The sequence below is a fragment of the Dermatophagoides pteronyssinus genome, unplaced genomic scaffold (assembly GCF_027571235.1).
Source record: "Dermatophagoides pteronyssinus isolate colony J.1.1.1.1 unplaced genomic scaffold, Derpt_VIB-CSIC_2022.12 sq0002, whole genome shotgun sequence".
Classification (NCBI taxonomy): domain Eukaryota; kingdom Metazoa; phylum Arthropoda; class Arachnida; order Sarcoptiformes; family Pyroglyphidae; genus Dermatophagoides; species Dermatophagoides pteronyssinus.
This window is the reverse complement of record NW_027461526.1, coordinates 3692700-3707675: the sequence shown is the minus strand read 5'-3', so window position 1 is coordinate 3707675 and position 14976 is coordinate 3692700. Positions and strand designations below refer to the sequence as shown.

At 31.6% G+C, this 14976-nt stretch overlaps 2 protein-coding genes and 1 long non-coding RNA gene across 6 annotated transcripts in view; all 3 read right to left on the bottom strand.

Annotated features, from left to right (window-relative positions):
- Positions 1 to 3994: 3994 nt before the first annotated feature.
- On the bottom strand, positions 3995 to 5748 carry LOC142646262 (uncharacterized). Of its 2 annotated transcripts, none has more exons than XR_012847227.1 (3): positions 5042 to 5748; positions 4819 to 4967; positions 3995 to 4753 (listed from the first exon to the last, which is right to left on the bottom strand). It is a non-coding gene; the product is annotated as an uncharacterized LOC142646262 (long non-coding RNA). The 2 variants fall into 2 exon arrangements; XR_012847228.1 differs by having other exon boundaries at positions 4823 to 4967.
- A 3616-nt stretch (positions 5749 to 9364) lies between these two features.
- LOC113790202 (uncharacterized) overlaps positions 9365 to 14976 on the bottom strand; it is a 32354-nt gene continuing 26742 nt past the window's right edge. For all 3 annotated transcript variants that reach the window (XM_075824888.1, XM_075824887.1, XM_075824889.1), the window contains one exon: positions 9365 to 10478. In XM_075824888.1, coding sequence (XP_075681003.1) covers positions 9623 to 10478 — 856 coding nt within the window. In that variant the 3' untranslated portion in view covers positions 9365 to 9622. The remainder of the gene's footprint in view (positions 10479 to 14976) is intronic.
- LOC142646305 (uncharacterized) lies at positions 11435 to 13946 on the bottom strand. Its single transcript, XM_075824890.1, has one exon. It carries the CDS (start codon positions 13696 to 13698, stop codon positions 11548 to 11550), a length of 2151 nt encoding a protein of 716 aa, XP_075681005.1. The 5' UTR covers positions 13699 to 13946; the 3' UTR covers positions 11435 to 11547.

The following is a 14976-nucleotide window of genomic DNA, read 5'->3' as shown; positions in this document are numbered from 1 at the left end:
AATTTTTGTTTTCCAATTTAACAAATTGAATACGAAAACAAGTGAAAAAAGAAACCACAACTTTTCTCTTTTGAAAATCCAGAACCAGCTCGAACAAATAACTGGCAAACACAGAAAAAAGAATTCAATAATAAACGATGGATAAAAAAAAATGTCGACAACAAGACAACCTGTCACCCTTCAATGATAGAGAATAGAATCCTAATAATAAGATTCATACCATGGACCATATCAGACCATCATCAAATCATCATATAGAGCGAACATATTGTCTTGTTTGTTCAAGTGGTGTGCATTTAAATTCATTCACCATATGTGCTGTCAATGTGTCGCAGGTGCTTTGCTTCTGTTTTTGTGGATGCTAATATTAATATTTATTTTGAAAAAAAAATTGGTAACATCTCATCAAATCCAAGTTAAATATTTTTATAACCAACATTATTGTATATGGCAAAAAAAGGGGATTTGTAAACATTAATTTTAATAATCTTGACTATAATATTTCAGACAATAGCGATTTGGATATGATGTGTGTGTATGTGTGTGGTATGTATGGTTTTGACATAAAAATTGTCAGGTTTTTATTCTGCGTTAAGTAATGATTTGTTCATTTGATGAATGAATGAATGAAAAAAAAGTTTAGAATTTGTTTTTGCTAATTTGTTGTATGCTGTGTGTACACGGTTAGCATCACAGATTTGAAATCTAAATTGAATCAAAATCATCATCATCATTATTATTTGAAAAGGGGCATGAAATCTATAATGACCAATTTTTCTTTGAATTCCACAAGCAAAATTCAATTATCAAATTGTTTTCCACCACCACCACCATTGAAATCTTCGAGAAAAGAATCTGAAAAAGAAAAAAACAAGATATACAAAATTCACGGCTTTTTTTTGAATTCAAACCATGGATTTGTTCTTTCTTTCTCTCTCTCTCGGTTTGGTTCATTTATTTCCTACCTGTGTTAGAAAAAAAAACGAAAACATTATTGAAAATTCAATTCATTCAATCATTTTTTTTGCAATTCATTCAAAACTGATGATGATGAGGATACGCACACCACACACACACACATACAGATCAGGTTAGCATCGGTAATTGGAATTTTTTTTCTTTATACCATAACCCTCCTGAACATCATTAGATCATCAGTTGTTGTTGTTGATGATGCAAACAAAACAAAACAAAAACAGAAAAATCTTTTTGCATTATACAAAATGATTTGATAATAATAATCCCTATGATGATGGTGATGATGATGATGATGAGGGCAATATATTCTTTTGTCGGCACTTATTATCAACAACAACAACAACATTGACTTTAGCAAAGAGCCAAACCACTTTACAAAAAAAAAAAAACGTATTGGATTTTCAAAGATTTTTCGTGCATCTCTATCTCACACATAGTGTGTTTTTGCCTGTGGTAGGTCGTTGCCGATTGACTGGATAAATCAGACTACCTCCTTGTTGTTGTTTAAAATGTGTAAATCAATGAACCGAATAATAACGAACAATAACGAATAATAAAATGGCTATGAAGATTAGTTCAAAATCCACCAACAAACAAAAAATGATGTGTATTTTTCCAATGCTGTCTTGTTAGTCAAATGATAACTAACTAACTGAATGAATGAATGAATGAATTCAATCAATGTTTTGATTTCAGGGAAAAAAAGATTTTAATTTAATAGACCAATTCATTTCAAATTCCTGTATTTTTTTCAGGATGAAAACCAACCACACAAAAAATCACATCAAAATCAGAGACATCATTTGATAATAACAAAAATCTTTTGATGATAATGATGATGATAATCAAGTTGAATTATGCATTCGATTTTTGTTGTTGTTGGCATTCTATTGTTTAATATATGCAAATCATGTCAATCAAATCATCATCATCATAATCATAATCATCATTCGTCAGTCAGTCAATGTTAGTGTTTTAAGATGATGATCATCTTTGATGATGATTATATGATAATATAATTTTGTTTTTCTAACAACATTTTTTTTTTTTTTTTGTTACGGAAAAATTGAATGATTTACAATTTGTCGACTCTACATATGAAATGATAATGGTGGTGGTGTGTGTATCTACATCGGGCTATTTTTAACCACCAACATCATTATCAACATTGATCCACCACCATAACTATGTGATTTCGATTCAATTCGGGCCATTCGGTTTTTGTTAGATTTTTTTTTTTGTTCTTCCTATGTAATGAGATAGGAAAGAGAAATCCGATTACATGATTTGATGATGATGATGATGATGAGAAATGACACGCAAAAATATCATATGTCCGAGGACAATGTTTTATTTAAATATTGGTCATAATTAGCCCCTTTTTTACCACTTTTTCACCCCCTCACTCAAAATCGGTCATTTCCATGCGCAGATCGAATGTTTGAACTATAAAATAAATAAATTCGAATATGAAACGGATCCAAGTGTTCGAAAAAAAATATTTTCGAACAAACATTCGTCAACAAAAACAAAATAAAAATATCGATTTAGACATTAAAATTCTTGTTTTTTTTTCATTTTCAAATTTGAAAACTTTAGTTGTCATCATCATTATCATCATCATCAGCATAACAGGTAGGAGGTGTTTTACATTGATTTTAAAATAGATGGTCGGCATTCACTACCCTCTAATTATTTGATCATCATCATCGTTTCGATTGAATGGTGTAACAATCATAACAACAACAACATGGAGAGAAAAAAAACATTTACATTTGTATTTTCAAATTGTCAAACAATTCATTTTATTTTTTATTGTTCCTGGATCAAAATTGGATCACATGCATATGAATGAAACAATGACAAACTGAAAATTTTTTTTGGATATGATTGTAATCTAAATGTAAATTAGCCAAAAATGAATCGTGTAAAGAAAACTCGCTGTTGTCAGTGATTATGATGTGATTTAGGGGAGACAAAACAAAGAAAAATATGATTTTTTTTCATTTTCAGGAAACAATAATCTATATATGTATTACACATCAATTAGTTCCAAATTTGTCATACATTTGTCAAAGTTTCATTCCATTCATTCATCTATTCGATACATTTGAATCATCAATAGTGGTATTCAGTTTGTTTGACAAACTCTCACCGTCTTTCTATTCAACAAAAACAAAGTGTATCCATAAAAAATGTAAATCAAGAGACCATAGAGTGAGTAGTATTTTCATTCTGACAATGATAATACTTTTCAAAATCAACCGAGAAAGTGAACAACCAGATTTTTTTTTGTTTTGTTTGAAAAAAATGATAAGTCCCATATCACGCCTGTCATTCGGTTGATTATTCTACACATCTCTTCCTCACAAATATACAAAACATAATTGATATTGCGTGTCGGTGGTAGTATCATCATCATCATCATCATCATCAATGATATTTCGGTAATCACCACAGGATGGAAAAAAACAAAATTAGAAAAAACAAAAACAAAATTCTCACCAAGCTTATAAATTCAAGCTTGTTTTGGTGTGTAGTGTGGTGATTGATATATTTTCATATTTCACACTAAATTATATCATATTATTCTCATCAAATTATATGATATATTTGGTCGTTGGTCGCATGAAATTTTAAATTTGATTTCAATAATAATGATGATGATCGATATCAGAAAGCTGAATTTATCAAAGTTATGAAATTTTTCCATCAATTTTTTTTACCAATAAGAAATGAATTTAAAAAGTAAACAAACAATTTGATAATCGGGTCGAGCATTTTTCCCGAACAAGTTGGACAAAAAATTATTCACACACGACATCTATTGGCTGGAATATTTTTTGCTCAAAAACAAATCGATTCACAATCATTATCTTTATTTTATTCTGGTTAATTTGTCAATCAATTTATTCATTCATTTCAGCATTTATCAAATCTGACAATAAAGGAAGGAAAAGCAAAACAAAAAATGAACAAATAATAATAATGGAAACACAATATATATCATAGGTCATAGGTTAAAAATGTAAAACATTTTATTTATCTCGAAACAAAACAAAAAAATGTTAAAAAAAATAGAAATTCATAACCATAGGGATGATCGGTCAGTCAAAAAGATTGTTGTTGTTATTACTGGGTGGGCGGAATATATATATTGTTGTCGGTAAAAATCATCATTATCATCATCAGTGAATGGCTGGCCATTTTCGGTGGCTAATTCATATGATGATCTGATCTATAGCGATGTCTATGGCTATTTCAATCATTTTCATTGAAATTAATTGATGTCCATCGTGATTGAATGAATGAATGAATAAAGTAAGTGAATGAGTGAGTGATCAACTTGTTGTTCGGCTTTAAATCAAAAGAAATTCTTGAAATCAAAAAGAAGAAAAAGCCGCATCCAAAATAGCCGACACTTGTTTTTTTTATATTTATTCTCATCGAATCGATCCTGACACATCATCATTATTATTGTTATCAGTGATGACCTTTAGGCTCCAATTAGGGTCGACCCGAAATATTAGAGGAAAACCACACACAAACATACACATTCTTATTATCTTAATTTGAAACATAAACTTGGCGTGTGTCCATTTATAGATTTTTTTTTCTTTTGAAAAATGTTACATTTTCGACAACGATAATGATGATGATCGAATGATTGACAGCCGATTGTCATTGTTTTTTTCTGTTTGTTTCAGGTCCATTTGATGTGTCACCAATTAACAAATCATTTTTTGTTCATAAAATCAAAAAACAACAACATATCCTATTGAATTGAGATAAAAAAATGTTGTTATAAGTTTTTTGTTATTTTTTCTGAGTTATACTTGCCCACATAAACAATAATCGATCAATATTTTGATCGAATCTTTACTGTTGGAGATTGAATTGTTCGATATTTTGTTTTCGCATGCTTTTTCACTGACAAGTTTGTCAATCTTTGACCTGTTTGATCATCAGGATAAATCATCTAAAAAGATCTTTATGAAATGTTACGATTATATTCTTTTATTATTATTACATTGAAAAATAATAGGCAAAAAAAGATACCGACCCGATACAGACAGTCGAATTGATAATATCAGTGGCCATTCATTTGTTGGAAGAATTTAACATTGTTCATATATGGCCGATTACTTTCAGCAATCCGTTTTTGTTGTCGTTGTTAATTTGATTGGTATTTTTTTTTTGATAAAAATTGGTCTATTTTTGCCGAGGAAGAATCATTATTACTTTGGATGATTCATTTTGTTGTTGTTGTTGTTTTGTTCATTTTTTCAAATCCGGTCATCCAATTTTCAATTACAAAGTATCTTTTTAATCATTGTTGTTGTTATTTTTTCGAGTAAGAAAAAATCGAAGCAATTCGGCTAATAGATTCTTTTTTCCTTTTGGCTAATTGTGGTTAATTGCATCCATGGATTCGACCAACAACAATAACAACAAAGAAATTATGTTTTTATTTTGACTTTTTCTTTTGGATATAAATCATTCAAGCAGATAATTCGGACGGTTTAGCCATCGAACCGACAAGTTATTTTAGTTTTTTTTAGTGATAATTCAACTTAGATATAATCAATAAGTATTATCGAATTGTAAAAGAATCTTTGGATATATTTGATAAAAATAAATAATCATGATGATCGATGATATACAATCGTTTGGAGTTTGATTGTCATTCGGTGGACAATATCGATATTTAAGATAATCGAGCAGATCGGAAATGAAAAAAAAATTTCGAACGTTTTTTTTTGACGAGAACTCGAACAAAGACCATTTTTTTGTTGATGAAACAAAAGAATTGACCATTTTGCTCATAGATGGCGGCAGCATGTTGTTAATTTTTTTTGTTCCGTCAAAACAAAACAAAAAAAAATCAAGACGTGCTACGATCTTAATTTGATTGGAAATTTTCGATGATATTACCAACGGTTATAAACGTCTTCAAAAGAAATGGCTTTGGCGACAATCAACAAAATAATTTCGTACCTTGACTTTCTAAAATAATTAACCTGAAACCAAAACAAAAATAAACGAGAAAAAAAACGAATTATTTAAGCCTGATGCCTATCAGTTTGTCTAGTCAAAAATAGCTAAAAATGACCATACGGTTCATATAAGTTAATGAGTTATTCGTTTTGCAATTATAAATCCTGTCATCACTGTTTTTGTTTCGGCCCATAATGTATTTTGATAATTTTTATGGTCTAGATTTTTGTGTGTCATAAAAAAAATGGAGACGTTAACTCTTTCAAATAAACATTGTATTATTACGAAAATGAACGATTCGACGACCACGACGACAATAAAAAAAAGATACATTTCAATGAAATCAATGATTTCATCATTATGGCCAAATGGTAAAATGATGATGTTTCTTGATTTGATTCACGAAATTATCATCTAATGTTTTTTACTTTATAATGGCTAAATTTTAATTACATTTTTCTTTTTCTTTTTACAGGTTCATCCATTCATTCATTCAATTAACTTGATACAAAAAAATAAATGAAATCAATTCATCAAAATATTCAAAAAAAATTTTACAACAGCAAATGGTTTGACTAGACATAATTATTTTGCTTGCTTCCGAATCTTTTTGATTATAAATTTTAACCGATTTTTGTTGTTGTTGTTGTTGTTTAAAACACACAGGTTAAGTAATGTTGTTTTTTTTTTGTATCGAAAATTTCAATGTGGACATTTCAACTCATAAACACAAAGAATAAATCTAGATTTTTGCCTAGGACCATAGGTAAAAAAAAATACCAATGGAAGATGAAAGCAAAAATGCCGACTTTTGTATGAAAAAATTCTCGTCTAATTTCTAATTTTAGTTGATCCGAGAATAATGATGATGCCAGAATGTAGATGGTGATGAGAAAGGTGAAGAAACAAAACCAAAAACGAACAGCACGTTTCATGATGATGATAATGATGAATCAATGGATGGCAAATTAACAATATCTCGGCCAACCAAACTTTTTTACCCAATGAGGCCCAAGATATTTATTTTTTTGGCCCCTGAAGACACAATTTCTTCAATTTCAAACACACACAAAACAATAATCATTATTTATCAAATCTTACCTAATGGACCTAGTCAATGTAAAGAAAAAAGAAAAATTTTCTTTCAAATATCTTACCAGGTGAAAGGTGCGAGAATAGGGCTGGCCACCATCACCATCATCATCGTCACCACCGTCATCATCATCATCATCATCAATAGTCCTAATTGAATATCTAAGTAAATCAAAGACCAAAGTAAAGTTCAAAAACAAATTGAACGTTGAAAACATGAAAAACGTGTGCGGGCTTTTTTCCTTTTTATTTTGTTACGAACCAAAATACATTGCTTCTGATCGTATGTCCATCATCAACCGAAAATTTGCCGCATTTCATCGATCTTTTTTTTTCTTTTTCTTCTTCTGTTTCTTGTTGACCGACCACACCGACCGATTTACATTTAAAAGTTGAAATTTTTTCAAAGTAAAAAAGAAAAGAAACAAAAAAAACTCTAATTATCTAGGTAAAAGGTAAATCTAGGTAAATTGTTATTGTATCATTTTTTCTGTTCTTCAGATCAGTTTTTTTTCGCTCATCATCATCATCATTTATCTTCTAACGGATTCAGAATAATATTCGAAACAAAAAAAAATTTTTTGATTATATAACAGCCATCTATCGGTAGCCATCTCAATCTTTTTTTGGAAGAAAAAAAATCTTTGAATCTTTGAATAATGAGAACGACAAGAATTTTGAAAAAAATTTAAAGAATTTCGATAAATTTTTCAAAAACCCAAGAAAATCAGAGAAAATAATCAAATCAATTTTTTTTTCTCTCTCTCTCTATTATCTTTGTGTATGCCAATGGTGGTGTGAATATGGATCGTCCCTAATTAATAGGTACGTATTTGCCGACACACACACAAAAGGTCACATACAAAAAAAATGCACCGCTTTTTACTGGCCACACTTTTTTTTTCGTTTCTCAAATCAGAAAAAAATAGGTGTCAAGGTAAAGAAACACAGAGAGGTGTTCGGGCGCCGACATACACAAGCAAACTAAATTTTCATTTCGTCAATTCGTGATGATGATGACGATATCGATGATGAGATTCGTTCGTCATTTCTTTTTCCATCATCTCCATGATGATGATGAGATTATCATGCAATCTTGTAATTCAATGAGAATTTGGTCGTTCACTGAAATTGAAAATTTAATAATTTTTCAATTTTTTTTTCGTCAAAAAATGATCAACGATCGAAAATGGAAAAAAATCCTAGTGATGAAAATAGAAAATATGAAAAATTTCACCAAAACATTTTGGATTTTTCTCACCTCATAATTTTTGTTTTGTTTTCTTTGTTTTGTTCAGTTCTAGACACACACACACACACGAATAGATTCCATAAGATTTCTATGAGATCCAATCGGATCAAACTGAAAAAACAAAAAATGAACGAGTTGTTTGATGGTGGTCATAAGATTTGTTGTTGTTGCTGTTGTTTAAAGTCGGCAAATTATTCTTTGATCCTTTTAATGTTGTTGTTGTTGTTTTCATTTCTTCATTTGGCTAGCCTAGCAACAACAAATAATGATGAAACAATGAACAAAAAAAATATTCATAAACAACTTTCCGAACTAAACAGTGAAAAAAAATCTTCAGGCGGTCTATGAAGATGATGAAAAGTTTCTAATCGATGGGCGTAGGTATAAGGACTGACAACAATCATTTCTGATCAGTTAGTTCTATTCAGTTAGTTCACTAACACCTTTTCTACGAGTTAAGTTAATTTCACTTGTTCATTGATTTTAAAATCAACATATATATCGATTGATTATACTATCGATAATAATAAATTACTTTTGAATTTTTTGTTTTTAAAGTATGAACAAAAAATGATTAGCTTCGAGAAACGAAAATGGTTAATTTAAGCTCAATTCGATTAATCGAAACAACACCTTATCGATGGTGGTGTTTTTTTTTGTAGTGCAAAACACAAGCCAACACAGGAAATATATCGGCCAAATTTTGTTTGTTGGTCCTATCATCATCATTATTTACGAATTTTTGTTGTTGCTAGACCTAGCTTCAGTTGATACGGTTCAAATACTAATCAAATGTTTTCTTCGTCTTCAAACAACAACAAAACTATGAAACTTAACACACACCGACATACATATTGTCGAAAGACCACCAAAAGTGTTGACGGATCGAATTAGAATCGGCTGTCAAAAAAAAACTATATGAAATAGCGGGAAAAAAAACAAAAATATGGAAACAAGAAAATGTCATCGACTAAATGTCATCATCATCATGATTTTAGCGGAAAAACAATTTTTCCGGAAAAATTCTTAAATTACAAGCTTTGATTTTTGTGCGTCTATATAGTATTTTATTAGTTCAAAATCAAACGATAAAATAATAATAATAATAAGATATATTGGAAAATCAAGATTAAAAATAAACAAATTCTTGTTGTGTTTTGTAATACAATTTATGAATATGATACAAACATTATTATTATTATGGTTATCATCATTAGTTTTGTTTTCAAATGAATGAGATTATCCGTTTGTGTGTGTGTGTGTGATTGAGAACAATTGACTAAAATATTTACAATCATAGAATCAAGCTGCAGCTTCATTTATGGAACGTTTAGGCGATGATGATGGTGGTGAATTATTTGCCACATCAATCGTTGTCGTATTAATATTATCATTATTATTACAATTAGCTGCTATATCTAATTCTTGTTTTATTGATTTTTGATCAGGTGATAATTCCATTCGTATTGATGATGGTGGTGGTGATAATGATGTTGATGATTTTTCCGTATCGATTTGTTTTAAAAATGTATCCGGTGATTGAATATGTTTATTATTCATTATTGATCCCATATGATGATTTGATGTCGGTATTGATACCGATGGTGGTTGTTGTTGTTGTTGCTGAGCTGTTATGTTAGATCCATTTCCATATGCAGCAGCAAATGCAGCCCATAATTGTGGATTACCAGCTAATTGTGTTGCAGCTATTCCTGGTGGTGTTGAACCAGGTGGAATGTTTCGACCATTATTACCTGATAACATTGCTGCATACCATGGATTTTGCATATAAATCTGTTGTAATTGTTCTATTGATGGTGATGATTGTTGTTGTTGTTGTACGGTTGATTTTCCATCTGATAATGTTGGTGTTTGTGGCTGTGATGGTGGCCATAACATTGGTGGTGGATTTGATACAAACGGATGACCAACTGGAAATTGGCCAACAATTTCTGGAAAATTTCCTGATCCAGGTATTCCGAACAACATACGTTCACGTATAAAATTTGCCATTCTTGGATCGGTAATATCTGGATAACCAGGAGGCATAGGTGGTAAATTGAATGGTGATCCAGTAGCAGCACAAGCTGCAGCAGCAGCCGCAAAAAATGATCGAGCACTAAAACATTGATCGGTCATCATTGATTCCATTGTTTCACTGTTAAAAGCAAAGAAAAAAATTCAAATCATTAGTTAAGAAACAGAAACAAAAACTCGAAAATCAAGATCATAAAACACTGAACAAAATAAGAACAAGACAAGTCCAATGACAAAGTGTGTGGTTTTATTTCTGTGTGGCTTCTCCCCACACAGCATTTTAATCCGAAAATTAATGGCTAATTTGCTTCAACTTTCACGATCCTTATAATCATTGCATACACAAATGTGTCATCGATTAAAGATTTAAAATCCGTTTATTTTATTTTATTTCTGTTTTTTTTTCAATACTAAAAATTGCATGCATCAAGGATTTTAAATTCCATTCAACAACATTCGATAATTAAAGGGTATTCTTGAATAAGATGTTGAAATTCTCCTTGTATATTAACCATATCAACCAACCATTTTTTCTTGATCAGGTGTTCCAGGAACATAATTTGAAGTGATGAAAATTAACCCAAACGCACCCACATTCGTCCAGTGAAAAACACGCCCATTTGCAAAAATTGCTCTCCTGCGGCCATCACTCCGAATATTTTTGTGAAACTTGGCAAGATTATTCGTCTAATTATAAAGTTTCAGAAAAATGTCATTTGAACTTCCCAGGTCAAGGCATCAGAGGTCAAAGGGCAAAAAACTCTCACGCCTCTCCAACGGGCTTTGGTTGCATTTTTTCTTTTGGGTCATCAAGATATTCAAGATCTTCATCTGATTTCAAGTTTTGAAGAAATTATCAATTGTGGCAGAGAAGTTATCGATAAAAAGGTTAATTTTTATGCAAAAAAGACAGGCACCCTTCCGCCGGTTGGGGCGTGTCCACGCCTAATTATTATCACAAATATTGAAGAAAGCCTTAGCCATTGAATTCAATGGTGATATCTCTAAACTTAGGAATTGAATTTTCATTAGAATTATCATGACTCATCAGCATATTCACTCATTAAAAATAAAACATTTTAAAATCATCAAAAGATTTTATTTGAAAAATAATACAAAAAAAATGAAATACAAAAAATAAGAAAATACAAGAAATATGATGATTATGCCATGAATCATATTGGTATTTTTCAATCTTCTTCACTATCCTCATCAATGACAGTTGTCATCTCGGTGAAGTCGAATAACTTCGTCAAGTAATCCGCAGGCAGATAAATATGTGATTGGTATCGACAATGACTAAGATAAAAGACTATAGCCGCCACATGAGAGCAACAACCAATTGTCCGGTTTCCATTAAAACAAGAGCAATAGTGACCGATTATTCCTGAGGTATCATTTCGATTCGGAACATATTGGACATAGCACTTATATGTCTTTCGGTTGATGTGACGTGATTTGACTTCCCATTGAATCACGTCTCGTTCTTTTGCGTATTGAAATGTTAGACTACCGTCTTCGTTAATCATTTCAGCCAAATAAGACATAGCTTGACCTAATTGATAATTACCTGTGAAGAAAATCTTCAATTCCGGTATTGTCAATCGCGGAAAGTCCGCTATGTCCTCCTCGCTTAACGTTTGGAACATTCGCGTTCTCCGGTTCCAATTCTCCTTTTCCACCAATTTAGCCAGTGCATTGGTATTGTTCCGGGATTTCATTCGATCAATAATCACATCCATATCTTCCAAATCGGAAGAAAGGGACTTGCCGAACGAATTTTGCAAGAAACATGCAATTCTGCAAAGCGTTCTTGCATTGGACAAGTAATTATTTCGTAATTGGTGATGTAGCAATTTATATCGTTGACCGATAATTCCGTGAATTGCTTCTACGACCCATCTGATTTTGGTCACAAATCTGGATTCATTGGACTCTATGGTGGTCAGCTGGGGCCTTTTTCCTTTTAAAGCAGGCATCAATACATGGTATCCACGATTTTCCAGCATCGGTACTACATCTCGAAAACCGCGGTCCAATACAAAGTAGTCACCGGGCTGGAGAATGGTAGATAATCCACGAGGTTGTCGCAGCACTTCTTTCAATATATCTGCATCATTTTTGGTTGCTGAATATGGGCCAGCCAGTTCGATAACAAAGCCATCAGTGGCGCATATTGTAAAGGGCTTACACAACGATGTTTTTTTTTGCCCGGAATATGACTTTCTTTGATAGACATTGTTAGAACTTTTTTCATGGCGAAGATATGTGCCATCACATATGATCATAAGATGATCGTCATCAATATCGAACAATTTTTTTGCCACTAGGGATGTATGGTTTCGAATTAGAGAATCTCTTGAAATTGAATTGATACCAAATCTATTTGGCAAAACTTCATTTTCAAAAGATCTCATAACCGATTTGATGTATGATGACACCAAAGATCCAGAATCGATACCCCAGTTTACGGCAATGATGTTGTCCGAATTTCCAGATCTCATCTTATGAAGGAACACGCAGATCGCCTGGATAGCACTACGACCTTCCGTATCACGCATTGATGACATCCATTCTCGAAGCTGTTCGATTTGTCTCCAGCAAAACCCCGTTAACGTTTTTAAGTGAGTATCAGATATAGTCCGATTAGCCAAGTTTTCGAATATGGAACCACGAAAATTCGGAGATAAAGAATTCGGGAAAATATTCATCTCTACTCTTGACATCTCACATCTGTCCGATGCAATACGGATATTTCCAACCTCATCATCGTGCAACAATTTTCCAATCATATGACGTTTACAACAAACGTTATTAGCAGGCACAAAAACTTGTCGCATTCTGAAGACTTGTAATCGTGCTTCTAATGGAATGCTCTTCAAATCACTTGACCCTGAGCATATGAAGCAATAAGCGTGGGTTGACACTGATCTAAAATACGGAACTTCGAATAGCTCTGGATTTTGATGTACACTTGGCATATACAGTGGATCAAGAGATGAATGTGAGGATTGTGAGGAGATTTGCTCTGACGATGATGTTGAAGCCTGAGAAATTGCCATTTCTGATGTTGATGCTTCCATATCAACTGTTTCCGAAGTCGAAGAAGTGCGTTGTCGTTTTTTTTCCAAGCTGATTTTTGCATGAATTTTGTTCATACACCAACGGCAGACAACATCACCAATACGTATACTGAGATCAATTAATGTCAATGCATCCTGAACTAGATTTTGAGATTTGATAGTTTTTCTTTCTCTTTCCGGCCATCTTCTAAGGAATTGTTTGCAAACGGCACACTTTGAATCATCACGGTTTCTTGGAGATACACTTTGATCAGACATAATCGATGAAAAAATGACAAAGTCAATTTGCGAAGAAAATACCAATATTCGAAAATACGAAGACACAAAACCAATATTCGAAAATACGAAGACACAAAACCAATATTCGAAAATACGAAGACACAAAACCAATATTCAAAAATACGATGACGCAATACCAATATTCGAAAATACGAAGACACAAAACCAATATTCAAAAATACGATGACGCAATACCAATATTCGAAAATACGAAGACACAAAACCAATATTCAAAAATACGAAGACACAAAACCAATATTCAAAAATACGAAGACACAAAACCAATATTCAAAAAATCGAAGACACAAAACCAATATTCAAAAATACGATGACGCAATACCAATATTCGAAAATACGAAGACACAAAACCAATATTCAAAAATACGATGACGCAATACCAATATTCAAAAATACGAAGACACAAAACCAATATTCAAAAATACGAAGACACAAAACCAATATTCAAAAAATCGAAGACACAAAACCAATATTCAAAAATACGATGACGCAATACCAATATTCAAAAATACGAAGACACAAAACCAATATTCAAAAATACGAAGACACAAAACCAATATTCAAAAATCGAAGACACAAAACCAATATTCAAAAATACGATGACGCAATACCAATATTCGAAAAGTTGTTGATAAGTCAATAACAGAAGAATATCTACCAAGAAAGTTCTTTTCGTATCGAATATTTATACAAATCTTTTCCCTGGTATTTTTTGATAACGATCAGGTCCAAAAATTGTCCTGTTTGATTTTATTGCTGATAGTGGATTTTTTTTATATATGATTTTTTGATATCGAACGCTTTTTTGTCCTAGAACCTTTTGTGAACTTTTATGACATGCTAGTGGTAAGGCCAGAGGCTAATTCGACGAAGTTCTAGTCAGCACACTACATACTATCATCCATACTGAAAGCATACAGAAGAAAAAAAGTAGCCTGTTGATTACTTTGTTATGTTATTTAGATAGTTTGGAACGCTAAAATATTCTTTTGTTGAAAATAATGATGATAATGGTATAGGATTTTTTCTTGATTGTTTGATAATAGAAGGTTAATAATAAAACGGATAATAAGAGTAATGAAATGATAATACTTTATTTGGTTTTGTCCATTTTAATGAGTGAATATGCTGATGAGTCATGATAATTCTAATGAAAATTCAATTCCTAAGTTTAGAGATATCACCATTGAATTCAATGGCTAAGGCTTTCTTCAATATTTGTGATAATAATTAGGCGTG

What these genes read in the sequence shown, in the direction of transcription:
- LOC142646305 (XM_075824890.1), bottom strand. Translation starts at nt 13,698, where the DNA reads ATGTCTGATCAAAGTGTATCTCCAAGAAACCGTGATGATTCAAAGTGT.